A 14,087-nucleotide genomic window follows, 5' to 3' on the forward strand; every position below is an offset into this window, starting at 1 on the left:
GGGGTTGACAGACAAACGACCCTTTTACAGTATACTTACTGTTACTTTGAAGGCTTATCTGAACCAATGAAATCACATTAGAATTTACTTTTCAAATATTAGAGGTTAAACATCTTTTCAGTATCAGTAAAGACACATTGGATGACTCTAATCTTACAGTCTGGTTTACAGTCAATTTATTTTCATGTAAAGTAAAATTATTATATTAGAAATAAATTAGAAGGGAATGTAAGAGTAAGTAGGCCAAACAGTTCAATGTTACAGAGCCTGTCTGTGTGTGTGTGTGTGTGTGTGTGTGTGTGTGTTGTGTATGCTGCCCTACAAGAAGGCAAAGGCATTTTGATGCACTGCACCAAATTTGGAACAAAAAGACCTTATAGCCCAGACCACATCACTATCCTCCCACCTGCACCCCCCCCCCCCCCCCAACTTGTATTTCAAGACTGGAAAACAGCATATCAAGACCACAGCCCCACCTATACACAGATACTACTCTCACACACGCACGCACGCACGCACACAAATATTCTCTGTCACAAACAACACACACACACACACACACACACACACACACATATATGTGTAATGTGTATCTATTATATATATTATACATATATACACACACATAAACATATATATGTATATATACATATATATACACACACACACACATATATATATATATATATAATAGATAGTACATGTATACGAGGTGTGTGCGCACGCGCGCGCGCATGTGTGCGTATGTGCGTTTCGGTTTTCTGGCGTTCTCCTGAAGAAGACAAGAACTTTCGGCCATTTTTTCGGGGTGTTTGTTCTTTTCACCAAAACAAGAGGCTGTTCTCAGGTCGACGCCGAGTAGCGCCTTCCAGTCAACCTGAGGCTAGTTTGGAGGAGGGTAAAATGATCCCAGATCAGTGTCTGTTTCGGTGTCGTGCCATCCCCCATCGCGCTGCTAGGTGCGCGCCAGCCTCGCGATAGCCTCGCCTACTGGAATCAGAGCTCCGCTCGCGAACTGGATGCTGACAGGCGCGCGGTGCGGTCATCATGCAAAGGTTACATTGGATCCGTTTCAGCGAGTGTCTCAGGAAGCCGCTCCTCCGCAAGACCCACACGGGTCACAAAATGCGAGACGTCTAGCAACTCAAAAACGTTCTAACTCACGTTTACTGGCCTGTCTGGTTACAGCAGGTGTCAAACGATGGACGCAAGTTTGGGATTTCTGCGAATGACAGTGTGTACGCTGGCTCCTCTCGGCGGTAAAGTGGCTTCATGAGTGTCCAAAGTAACAGTGGAAGTGGTGGTGGAAGTTTGGAGGCGACGCCATCTTGGTCGCAGCTCTCCTCGTCCCCAACGTTTTCTCAACAACATATAACGGCGACCGCAAAGAGCAAGGAAGGTATATTAGCTCGCCAACCGACTCTTATTCTCCTTAAAGTGTGTTCTTTGCAGGAGAAGTGGATTGTTTTGGCCGTGTCGAGCTAACGTTTGTTGAAGTAAAAATGGATGTCAGGTTCACTGATGCCGTGAATTGGAAGCCAAACGTCAGCTGTCAGTTCAGTTGATGGCCAGTCTAACTAGCAGCAAGCTATCATGTTTGCACAAAGGCAGCGCTAGCTTGTTGTTTTGTTTGTGTGACTGTCAGCTTACATGATTCCTAGTTTCTCGCAGATGTTTATGCGATAACAGTGTTTTGTAGCAGTTTGTAGCATTCGCCCCCTATCAACAGCATCTAGTTGGATATTAAACAACGTAGCTATGCATGCATCCATTAATGCATTGCAGTACATGCCCCTACTGCTATAAACTTGAGAACAGGCCCTGGATTCTACCTTTCTGGCCAGTTTGCATGCATCTGTTTTTCCACATTGTTTTCGACATGTTCAGACTTTATTTACTCGGATAATGCTGAGTTGCTGTGATGTGACAACTGTGATCATAAGTGGGAGCAATTGGTTATAATCTTCCAGTACATTAGTTATAGGACATGATATGTTAAAAAATATTTAGACGTCGATGGTGTTAATAAAACGGTAAGAACGAAGATCTGCGTTATAATTACAGTATCGTTTAAGAATGATTTTTATACCTTAGATTGTGAACACTAATGTACAAATATATAAAATATTGTAGTAATATGAAGCTCTAGCTATAGAGATTAATTTACCTAAACCACTCTCTCCCTTGTCCTTAGATAACCTCACACAGGCCTTGTGGTGTACTCCCTGTTTCACTGCTCAAGGGTTTCATAATGTCCATTATGCCTTTTAGGGCTTGCCCCTGTGCCAGAAGCTATGTAAAGATGACAGCCAGGAAATGTCCAATAAGGAAACAAACACTTGCAGCAGTAACTAGTCAGCAGAGAGCAGGGGACCTGTGTGTGTGTATGTGTGTGTGTGTCTCTCCCTGGAAACCAGTTGTCATAGAAGGCCCAGTCAGGCAGCTTATATGTTTAGCCCGTCATTTTATGAACATTGTGGTTCAGATTGACAGGTTTGCCACTCAGACGTCTGGCCGTACACTGAGGGAATTGAAATACAAAAGTAGGCTTTTTTTGCGAAGTCTGAGTGGCTTGTAAAACCAAAAGCGGTGTCCCCTTCCAACATTGTAAGGAACATTAATGCACGTGTGTAGCAATTTGAATTAGCCACATAACTACTGAAAGGCCCAAATCTATTCCTCACTGACTGTGCAGCAATATAGAACCGTGTGACTTTAGGATAACAACTAATAGTGTCCTTATCTCAGCTGGTGTTTTCTGTCTGCAATGTATTGAAATCCCTTAATATCACAGACTAGTTTAGCGCCTTGCAATGAGACCATTTTGACAGTCGAACTAATGAAATAATAGAAGGGCTGGTTGAAGATTTTTGTGTTGACATACTGGGAGACTCCGCCCCGGCCTCCACTCTTGACTCCTCAGTGGTAGAATGACCTTCTTGCTTAAGTTGGAAATGCAGTGTCACTGATCTACAGCATCTTCTATCATAGCATGAAAGTGCATCTTTTAAAGAGCTACCTGCTGCCCACTTGAATCAAATCCATTTTTCTATTTTTATCCTCTAATCACTCTAATTTTCTCTAATCCTCCACACAGATACTGTCCTCTGTTCCTTCTCATAGTGCTTATTTTTATTCCATTTTGTCACAGAGAAACGTTCTGGGCTCAATCGCTCTCATTCTGTGTCACCACTGTTTTGCTAGTCATGACGATAATGTAAGCGTCTCACCTTACTTTTGTTGATGCCCTTATGCCAGGCCCCATGGAGGAGCTGCACAGCCTGGACCCCAGGAGACAGGAGCTGCTGGAGGCCAGGTTCACAGGAGCTGTTAGTGGCAACACAGTAGGCAGCACTGGGAGCACCAGTGGAGGTGCTAAGGTAACCGCAGCACAGAAAAATGAAAGCCTTGTTTTTGAGATACGTCACACCACACCACACACAAACACACAGCTGACTCAGGAACCTCATGAGCTAAAAGTTCATTTTGTGCATTCCTGTTTCCTGACTGATAAAGGATTAAAAAGCTTTAAACAGCTTTGTTTTAGTCACAATGTTTGCTCACAAGACAACACTTTCGAGACTGCATTCCAAGACAAGTTCTCATATCGATACTAGTGACAACCAGTGCTTGCTTGCTTGCAGCAGAAAGAATGCCGTACACAAGTTGTAGCAGTCTTGAGGCTTGTGTTCATCAGTGACTAACTAATCCGAAAGTACTATCTCAGCAACAGGGACTTTTTGGCGGCAGGAAAAATAAAAAACCAAACCCAGGTTCCCATGGTGGAAAAGCAGGTAAAATTTCCTGTTTTCCTAAAAAAGGATGCTGGGTTCCTGGAAATGTGCATGTGGTGGAAAAGGGCCAAGTGACACACCTAATAACCGAAGATCTGGATTCCTATCAGACGTGGCAGACTAGAGGCCTTCCTCCAGGCTTTTGTTTCCCTTTTGTTTACATTTCATGAGGTTCCTGAACTTGAATAGCACCACACACCTGTAGAGACTATTTTCTTATTGCGTTTTGTTCTCTTAATTTGTTTGAATTCTCACTGTGTGTAGGGTCTGGCCAATGAGTCCTCCAACCACAGCTATGGCAGCCTGGGCTCATCTAGTGACAAGGAGTCTGAGGTAAAACACACACTAACCATTTTTGCAATGAGCATGGATGACTTATTAATTTTAAATATAACATATTTTAATACACAGATACCAACAATGAAGCCTGGTTAGACACAGTTGCATGTTGTCAGTTTTTCCCTTGCTCTGCCCACTCGTCTTTCTGTCTCTCCCACTACCTCCACCTCTCCTTCTCTTCTCTTCCTAGAACTCTGATTTGAAAAGAGGGAGCTCCCCTGCCTACTCAGTATGTACTCTTTTCTTCCTGCTGCTCTTTCCTGCTGAACACCACCACTGGAACCAGCTTTGTTAGGTAAAACACAGGGGATTTATACCTTCTTTTTTGTCTCTCTCTCTTATTTCATATCGATTCACAGACCCCGGAGAAGAAGCACTCTGAATCGTCAAGAGGGAGGAAAAGGAAAGCTGACACCTATTCAGAGAGTAGTCAAGGTATGACTGACACCTGCAAGAAATCAGTATAATATAGGCATCCATGCATTACTGATAGTTTGTATTAATTCTTTGTTCAATTTTCTATGCAGGAAAGACTTCCACTCGTGGGCCCAAAATCAGCGACTACTTTGATGTGAGTATTGCAGCGACTTCTGTCATTCCAATATGTTATGATTAAAGATTCTTGAGCTTACCCATTTGTTTTCTCTGCAAAGTTCCAGGGTGGAAATGGTTCCAGTCCGGTCAGAGGCCTCCCATCAGCTCGCCGCTCTCCACAGAACTCCCACTCTGCCCCAGGCTCAATTGTGAGTGTTTCACAAACAGTAGGAAGCCTTAACATAGGAATTTCTGATGAGTTATTTACACGAGGTGAATGTTTGTCTCTGTGTCATTACAAGGTTTAACAACGCCTCCTTTTTTATGTAGATCCGGCAGAATAGCTCCTCTCCTACAAGTCTGTGTTTTGTGGATCACAACCCCAAAGCGTCCTCTAGCAAGTGTGTCCAGGTAATGCAACGCACACATGAAACACCCTTCCCCCCCGAAGATACCTGAAGTATGGATTGTACATTTATTAATACACCTCTTGACTGTCTCTGTCTGCCTCTCTTAGACGGAATTAACAGGCCTGAAACTTGCTGCTCTGGAGAGCAACAAGAGTCTGGACCTGGAAAAAAAAGAGGGGCGAATAGACGACCTGCTCAGGGTGAGTTCAGTGTTTTGATGGCTAGTGCATTAGAGGATGACTGTTTATCGTGCTGTGGGTTATCACATTAGGTTTCATGTTTATAACTACACAACCACACTGAATGCATTCCCTGCTGTCTTTCCTTAACAGGCTAACTGTGACCTGCGGAGACAGATAGATGAACAGCAGAAACTCCTGGAGAAATACAAGGAGAGGCTCAATAAGTGCATCACCATGAGCAAGAAACTGCTTATAGAGAAGGTATCAGTCTTTGCATGAATGCACTGTTTTGTGTATTCACTGTACATTCGATTCAAGTGGTTTTTGATCACTTGTGGGTAGAAAGAAAAACAAACTGACAAGAGACGCAGCCTACTGTATATCGTCTTGTCATGTTCCTACACCTAATGTGTCAGCAACATATTGAAACGTATTGCTTGCAAAGATAGCAAAAAAAGTGCCCACTTACGCTTGCAACAGAAATTGAGCAAAACCTAAAAGTCTAATATTCCCTGGTGTTGTTGCTCTGCTTTGGTCCACAACTTCTGAGGGAAAATTGTTGTCTTTGGGTTGGTAGATCTTTTGAATCTCTTCATCAGCCACCTGTTTTCCTTCAGGTCTCCACCATTTTGGGCTGGAGTTGCATAGAGCTGCACAGTGGTGGTGGGATTTGGGGCACAAGCAACCCCTTCATAATGCAGTCATTTGATTCAGTAATATTAACATATTCCTAAATGGGGCTTTAATATGTCTGGAGAATTCAGTTTTTTGATTTAGAAAATAAACCTGCCTTCCACACTTTTTATTGTGGGTGGAGATGTAACCTTATATTGTTATAGGTGAATATTTTGTTGGTCTCTCCTCTCTCCTGTTGCTATTGAGACGCCTTCAGCAACATTACTTTCTAATTTCTAATGTCTGCCTGTTTTTGTGATCAGAGCACCCAGGAGAAGCAGTCGTGTCGTGAGAAGAGCATGCAGGACCGTCTCCGCCTCGGTCACTTCACCACTGTCAGACACGGAGCGTCCTACACGGAGCAGTGGACCGACGGATACGCATTCCAGAACCTGATCAAGTGAGAGACCGCACACGCATGCTTTTATAGTTTTCAATCCAATTAAATTCATTTCAACATGTTTCTTTCAGATTTTGCATTCTGAACAGTGTTGAAGGGTCAGAAATACAGTGGCACAAGTTGATTTGGTGTGCACGCTTCACTTCAGGGCCAGGAGCAAAACACGTGAAAATGAAAATGACACTGTTTTATTGTCTGCTATAGCAGTTCTCCGTATGACCCATTTCCTACATTTCCTCCTCTGTGTAGGCAGCAGGAGGGCATCAACCAGCAGAGGGAGGACATAGAACGACAGAGGAAGCTGCTGGCCAAGAGGAAGCCTCCAAACCCTGCGTCTCCCTCCCTCTCGGTGGCCTCCACCTCTGAACCCAAGCAGCGCAAAACTAAGGTGGTCAACGGCAACGACTCTGACCCCTTCCTCAAGCCCTCCTTGCCCCAACTGTGAGTACACTGAAATAAACACATACTGTCCATAAAGAATGAGAGGGGGGATTGGCCCCTCTTTAAGATTTTCTTCACGATTCTTCTTCAAGTGGAAGCTTAAAATGTAATTGCAAGATGACTTGGAGTTGAATTATCAAGACTTCTGAATGTTACCAATTAAGTGTGTTTTTTTGAGATTTCTCTTCTGTCCGAAGATTTTGACTTGTCCATGTTTTGGCAGACTGACCCTCGCTGAGTACCACGAGCAGGAAGAGATCTTCAAGCTTCGCCTTGGACATCTGAAGAAGGTCAGTCGCACCAAAAAACATATTGTGGCCACATTTTTTGTAGAGAAACACTGAAACACATTGAAACACTGAAAATGTTAAAACAACGCATAGACGATCATTCAGTGTTAAATGGCAGCTGGAGTCTTTAATGGTTTGATTGCATACATGAGTTTTAAGTGCATGAATCTTCAAAAAGAAACCTAATTAAAATGGTGTGTTTATGCAGGAGGAAGCTGAGATCCAGGCAGAGCTAGAGCGGTTGGAGCGGGTGAGGAACCTCCATATCAGAGAGCTGAAGAGGATAAACAACGAGGACAGCTCAGCGTAAGTCTGTCCTACATACAGCACCACAAGACTGTTTGAACTGTGAAAAGTGATGGGGAATGGCTTTTGTAGTTAAAGACGTATATGTAAGAATATGGGAATTGCAATAAAATCAACAAAGCATAAGCAGTGAGCTTAACCTCTCGTGCCTCCTCACACAGGTTTAAAGACCACCCTACCCTGAATGAGAGGTACCTGCTGCTGCACTTGCTGGGCAGGGGCGGCTTCAGTGAAGTCTATAAGGTAATGTGTGTATGGTTGGGCTAGTTATTTTTCCAATCCCCTCTCTCTCTGAAAAGTATGTTTGGAGACAAATGTGTGCATGTTTTCTCATCACACACAGGCTTTTGACCTGTTTGAGCAGCGCTACGCAGCTGTTAAAATCCACCAGCTCAACAAGAACTGGAGAGAGGAGAAAAAGGAGAACTACCACAAGTAGGTCTCATATACACACACAACTTCAGAGACACAAAGACAAAATGTTTCTCCAGCAACACACACTACATTGACATTTATTTCCTTCCAGGCATGCATGCAGGGAGTACCGGATACACAAGCAGCTGGACCATCCCAGAATAGTCAAACTGTATGACTATTTTTCCCTGGATACTGACACGTGAGTCACCCCTGACCTCTGCCAGCTGCAGCCCTGCTGTGTTGACATCCTGAGGTTGTTTGTCACCCAGCGCTGGGTTAAAAAAGCATCTTTTACTGTGGGTTTAAAACAACATGGTGCACATCAGTAAGAATCAGACCTTCGTAGAGGCAGGTTTGAGTTCTGCCTCAAGGCTCTACGTCAGTGGGCGCTACAAGCAAGAGCAAACATCATAGGGGTGTTATCAGATTGGGAAAGAGTAAATAGTAAAAGCAGTTTGCTGAAAAATGTATGATTCAGCGTCAACATCCCATGACAATGGAAGTTATTTTTAAAGGGTAAACTTCTATCTTTGAGTGTTAACTAAGCGCGTGAGGCGTAGCCACCCATACCCAAAAGAGAGTTAAAGACGCTGACGATACTGTATATTCGCCCAAAAAACACATCAAACCGTTTCTATGTTGAGTACAAAGGTTAAGCGTAGGCCCAGCTCATATTCTGCCATGTTAGCAAAGCTTTCCATGAGGAACTGGGCAGCTCACATACACGACTGGAAATTGTGAAATTTCTCCTCATAGCCTTTAGTCTTTCCAGTTCAACAGCACTGTTACATTCTTGTTATAAGGGTACTGTTGGCCTCCATTTGTTCACCTTCACTTTAATTGAATTTGATCTTTTCCCTTTGTATGTAACTGTACGTCCTGCGCTCTCCCAGGTTCTGTACTGTTCTGGAGTTCTGTGAAGGCAACGACCTGGACTTCTACTTGAAGCAAAACAAGCTGATGTCAGAGAAGGAGGCCCGCTCCATTGTCATGCAGATTGTCAGCGCCCTGCGCTACCTCAACGAAATCAAACCCCCCATCATTCACTACGACCTCAAGCCTGGTGGGTCACATGTTCAAAACCTTTTTGGATGAATCATGCATGGTATCAAATGTATTATTACTGCTGTAGTTAGAACCAATCCTGCCCAGTGTTTGAACCTGTGTCAGTCACACCGTCTCACTGTGTGTGTGTGTGTGTGTGTGGTGTGCAGGTAACATCTTATTGGTGGATGGTACTGCGTGTGGAGAAATCAAAATCACAGACTTTGGCCTGTCTAAGATTATGGATGATGATAACTATGGCGTGGACGGGATGGACCTCACATCGCAGGGAGCAGGCACCTACTGGTAACACACACACACACACACAAATTTCTCTCAGAATGACACAGTAACGTAGGTTATACCCCTCTTTATGGTCGATGAATTACCTTTAAAGGGGACCTATTATGCTTTTCATATACATAGTGTTACAATGCAGGATATTGCTATTAAATGTTACCAAAGCTGCCAAATAATAAGGGAAACGTATGTAAAAGTAATCCCTGTGACCCAAAAGCTCAGTCTTCAGACGGCTCAGAACACTCCCTTCGCTTTTCGTGTTTTACTTCCATGATATGTATTCCGAAATGCATCCCAGATTTTCTCAGATAGTCATCTGCTCAGGGCACAGCAGTGACTGCACGCCCACCAAGAAGAAGAAAAAAGAAAAAAAAAGCATGCCCACGAAGTAGAGGGACGTGCTCGTCCTCCCGCTCAGTCTGTCTGAGGTATTCGGCTGCTCGGCTCAGGACTGCTCTTTACTACTACTCAGGTTGTTCAGTGTGTCTCGCAGAAAGTGCTTTTTCTGTTGTGAAGGAAAGTAGGTAGGTAGTAGGTCGTTTCTTGATGGACAGATGGATTTACTTGTTGCTAAAGTAATCTTTAACTACTGCTAACTGTAGCTGCCGTTCGCTAGTTAGCTGTGCATCTAGCAGTCCTCTTAGCCATAGATGTATATCTATATCTATGCTCTTAGCTAGCTGACTCTAACCATCTGACTCTCGGAGCCCGGGACTGAAAACCTCCTCCTCCCGGCGGTCCAAAACTCCAACACTCCCCTGGTGCTCAGAGCGAACTGAGCTAAAGGCAGCTACAGTTAGCAGCAGTTAGCAGTTACTTTATAAATCTTTTTGTCCATCAGGAAACTCCTTAAATCACCGAGAGTTGAGGCAGAGCAGCCGGAGGACATCAGAGGGAAAACCAGAAAACATTTTCTCCATAAAATGATCGAGTTTCACCAAAATCAGTGAATGAAGTTGTGTGTTTTTGTACAGTAATCGGTGAGGCCCAGTCCCCAGAAACACTCAGCTCCAGCTGCATCTGTCATTTTTCCAACCTACTTCTTGTCTCATTTGTGGTCTGATAAATAGCAAGTTCATCAAATTCAGTGCCCCATATCTCTGTTTTCCAAGCTAAGTTACTGTTGCTGTCATGCAGTCGAGCACAGCGGCTGGAGTATGAAGTGATGCCGCTGAGAGAGAGAGAGAGAGGGAGACAGAGGCGTCCCCCTGCCCCAGGGAGCCGACCAATCAGAAGAAAGTAGGCTTTTAGGGAGGCGGGCCTTGAAGAGACGGGAGCTCACAAGGCTTGTGTCAGACAGAGGGTGAACTGAGGGGCTGCATGAAGGGCCAAAATAAGATGACTAAGGACTTATTTGATCTGTGAATCACGCAAAGCTACTCTAGTGGTGTCCCAGATTAAAGATATAGAGCTGGAAATTAGCATAACACCTCCTCTTTAATTCCTACCACTTGAACAATATGAAATAAGTCAAGGAGTACAATTTGCAAAAATATGCATGAACTCTTAATTACACATTGATTCATTCTGTGTGCGTGTGTGTGTGCGTGTGCGTGTGCGTGTGTGTGTGTGTGTTTTAGGTACCTTCCTCCAGAGTGTTTTGTGGTGGGAAAGGAGCCACCTAAAATCTCCAACAAGGTGGATGTCTGGTCTGTGGGAGTGATCTTCTTCCAGTGCCTCTACGGACGCAAGGTACAACACTCAACACCACCTGCTACACTTTGGAGAAAGCAAATGAACTCTGGAGAAGACCAGACAAACCTCCAGTAGATCGTTCAACATGGATTCTGTTGGGAGGAGGAAAAAAAAGATTTGTACATCAGAGATGGATATGTGGTGATTTTTTTTTTCATGTGTTTTTTTTCCCCAGCCGTTTGGTCACAACCAATCACAGCAGGATATTCTCCAGGAAAACACCATCCTCAAAGCCACAGAGGTCCAATTCCCTGCTAAACCACAGGCTAGCACAGAGGCCAAGGTAATGTAACTGGCATCTTCGGAGTACCTTAAGAAATATTTGTGGATTAAATGATCGCAGGGGAACGACTGGCCCAAAAAGACACTACTGCTGTCCTACTTCATTTGCAACATTGTCCGATTTGTCCTAATACAACCAGCGAAATTGAAGGGATGGTGACCTCAGTATAAACAAGAAAACAAAATGTCTGACAGTTGGCAAATGTTGATTGTCTCATATCATCGATTTGCCCATTCCTAGTAGGCGTAAGCATAACTGAGTGGAGACATTGATGTGTTGTGATTTTATTTGCGATAATAAAATGTGTTTTTAGACATTAATAGAACATTTGAATCTACTCTCACGTGCAAATGTGCAGAGTCTCCTCACAAACCCACCCACCGCCCGCAGCCCCTTTTCTAACACGTTCTCCTCTGCAGGCATTTATCCGGCGCTGTCTGGCCTACCGCAAGGAGGACAGGTTCGACGTCCACCAACTGTGCTCGGACTCCTACCTCCTCCCTCACATGAGACGTTCAAACTCCTCCGGCTCCCTGCAGCCCTCCCCCTCATCTCTCCCTACCTACTGACTGGCTCTCACGTGACTGACAGGACCCTCTGGCCAATCTCAAGGCAGGATTGTCGGAATCGGAGGATACTGGATGTGGATCTTTTTTTTTTTAATACTTGAGCTGTTCCCAAATGGATACATTAGCAACAGAGGAGGGTTAAATTGGAAAACATGAGATGGAAAAGAGTGAAGAAGTGGAAGGGGGATACTCCATTTGCATATGTTCAAGTACAAAGTTGTGCCCTTGAACTCAACTGTTTTGAGACAGGGGACAGAACCAAACTGGAAAATAGAAGGGAAATGGAAAGAGAGAGGGGCAAGAAAAGAAAAAGATGAAGCGAGTGGATTTCTTTATGGACTTTGTTAAATAACCCCTTAGTAGACATTTCAACAGCTGTAGGGGCTCTTAGATGCCCTGTCCAAGCCCACCTGTCTTAGCTCTTCACCACAACACACCTCACAAGATGGCGTAGAATTTCTTCAACATAAAGCCACTGTTATACATGTTCTTTTGTCGCTTATTTGGGGGTGGCATTGACCAGCGGGGGGAGCAGCAGAAAAGGGTCGCAGAGAAGGTGTGAGAATCCGTACGTCAAACATGGACTACCTGTTCAAGTCAATCCATTGTTATGAGGCACAAAATGATCATTGAGTTGACCCTTGTAGCCCTTGTTAACTTAAAAGTGATGTTGTAACCTTGATGGGACTCGACAAAAAAAAAAAAAAAAAATGTTCCAGATGAAATATCTGGGCTTGATTTGCACTTCCGATCCAGTCATGGTGATCTGGTGTCACACATTTGGCATGAAGTACTACAGCGAGGGGCTAGTTCTGGACTAGCCAAGTCCACATTTTTATTTTTGGTTGCAGAGCAAATTCAGATCTACCGCTGGGTTTACAGGAGGTGGATCTGTGAATCTGTCTTAATCCGTTGTCCACATGAGTCAAAATGTTTCAAACGGCAGAGCATTACAGCACCACCTTGTCATAGATGTCCTCATCGAGCTGCCTAAAGAGAGTGGGGACTGAACCGACGGACTGGATCAGCTGTTACTGTACTGCAAAGACTCGGGACTCAGAATTTAGTGTACATTTCATATGCGGGAGACATTACTCACTAGCCAACACATAATGATGAGGCTTACCCTTGCTTCCCAGTGTTTCACTTTGCTCAGTTTATTTGTGTTTCCTCCTGAAAGCTGTTCTCAGTTTGCTGCTATAAATGTTGCTTTTAGTTTGTAACGTGTGAATGGTTTTTGCCTCGCATATGTGCATACTTGAACTGTGTTAAGAGGAACACTCTCCAGAGCCCCCTTTCTGAAACGGACACCCGCTGTGCAGTTTTTTTTGGGTGGGAGGGATGCAATGCAACACGTTCCTCTGCCACCAACATCAGTGTCCACACGGGTTTTTGTTTACTTTCATGTAAAAGTCCAACAGACATTATATGGAGCAAAGTCCCAGTGTACTGTGTCGTTAGGACTGCTCACTCCTGTTCATGCCAGTAGAAGTGGGCACTCTCCAGGTTGGCTGTGTTGCAGCATGATCTCCTGCAGCTAGAAATCAAGTGGATATATCCAAATGTTGTGGTCCTGTAAATAAAACACTTACCTGTACGTTGTTGTGACATTTTACCCCCTCTCAAATGCAGGCGACCCCGACTCTGCCCAAAGCAAACCCCGGGGCAAGAGAGAGAATTCAAAAGACAAAAGACAAGCTGGAGCATTTAACAGCAAGCTGTCTCAGTGTCTATCTGCGCCTGTTTTCAAAAGAATTGATTTTCTATGTGTCTCTTAGACGAACAAAAACCCCCCAAACACAGACGTGATTCCAGTAGCATGACAGGCAGGTTAACACTGCAGGAAGTACCTGCTCACTGCTTGCTGCTCTCAAATGAAAGCAAGTGATGAAGTGCAATGAAACAGGTGAAGTCTGTGTCCAGTTTGATGAATTGTAATTGTATCCACTTGGGTGCAGTAAGGCATAAAACAAACTTCGCCCCCTCTTGTCTAGTTTTACCCCCCCCCCCCCCCCCCTCTCTCCTACTTGACAAAACAACAGTAGAAAATGGGTGCTGGCATCAAGTGCAATACACCACATGATTAATGACAGATGTAAGTGCAGCCATTACGTGTCAGATCACATTAGCGGTTGGGGGTGCAGCGCAAGGCCATGTCATTCATATGCAATAAAGATTGCCTTACAAGTCTTAATTCCTGCAGTGTGACCCATATTTCCTGTGGAGGGTTATGCAACATCACTAGACGTGTTTTGAACAAGATGGAGCAGAGGAAGGTGGCATCTGATGTGTTAATGAACAGTGAGGATGAGGAGACACTGGCATATGGAAACTCCTTCAGCGTTGCTTCACAGGCGCCGTTCGTCACAATGTTCAGCGGCATTACAGACTTAAAACTACTACTGGGA

At 44.2% G+C, this 14,087-nt stretch overlaps 1 protein-coding gene across 2 annotated transcripts; it reads left to right on the forward strand.

The window, feature by feature from the left end:
* Positions 1-1,139: 1,139 nt before the first annotated feature.
* LOC139296199 (serine/threonine-protein kinase tousled-like 1-B) lies at positions 1,140-13,873 on the forward strand. 2 transcript variants are annotated; one of them, XM_070918544.1, is made up of 22 exons: positions 1,140-1,399; positions 3,259-3,380; positions 4,059-4,127; positions 4,324-4,362; positions 4,493-4,568; positions 4,661-4,704; positions 4,787-4,876; positions 4,998-5,078; positions 5,185-5,277; positions 5,410-5,520; positions 6,198-6,334; positions 6,584-6,775; positions 6,999-7,065; positions 7,274-7,371; positions 7,533-7,614; positions 7,715-7,806; positions 7,898-7,987; positions 8,682-8,851; positions 9,003-9,138; positions 10,713-10,824; positions 11,003-11,110; positions 11,530-13,873. In XM_070918544.1, exons 1-22 carry the CDS (start codon positions 1,273-1,275, stop codon positions 11,677-11,679), a joined length of 2,286 nt encoding a protein of 761 aa, XP_070774645.1. In that variant the 5' UTR covers positions 1,140-1,272; the 3' UTR covers positions 11,680-13,873. The 2 variants fall into 2 exon arrangements, with proteins under 2 accessions (XP_070774645.1, XP_070774646.1); XM_070918545.1 differs by lacking the exon at positions 4,324-4,362.
* Positions 13,874-14,087: the final 214 nt, after the last annotated feature.

The sequence above is a fragment of the Enoplosus armatus genome, chromosome 14 (genome assembly GCF_043641665.1).
Source record: "Enoplosus armatus isolate fEnoArm2 chromosome 14, fEnoArm2.hap1, whole genome shotgun sequence".
NCBI classification, from domain to species: domain Eukaryota; kingdom Metazoa; phylum Chordata; class Actinopteri; order Centrarchiformes; family Enoplosidae; genus Enoplosus; species Enoplosus armatus.

What these genes read in the sequence shown, in the direction of transcription:
- LOC139296199 (XM_070918544.1), top strand. Translation starts at nt 1,273, where the DNA reads ATGAGTGTCCAAAGTAACAGTGGAAGTGGTGGTGGAAGTTTGGAGGCG. An exon ending in GAATAGACGACCTGCTCAGG is followed by an intron (nt 5,278 to 5,409) that starts GTGAGTTCAGTG and finishes TTTCCTTAACAG; the next exon opens with GCTAACTGTGACCTGCGGAG. An exon ending in AGAAACTGCTTATAGAGAAG is followed by an intron (nt 5,521 to 6,197) that starts GTATCAGTCTTT and finishes TTTTGTGATCAG; the next exon opens with AGCACCCAGGAGAAGCAGTC.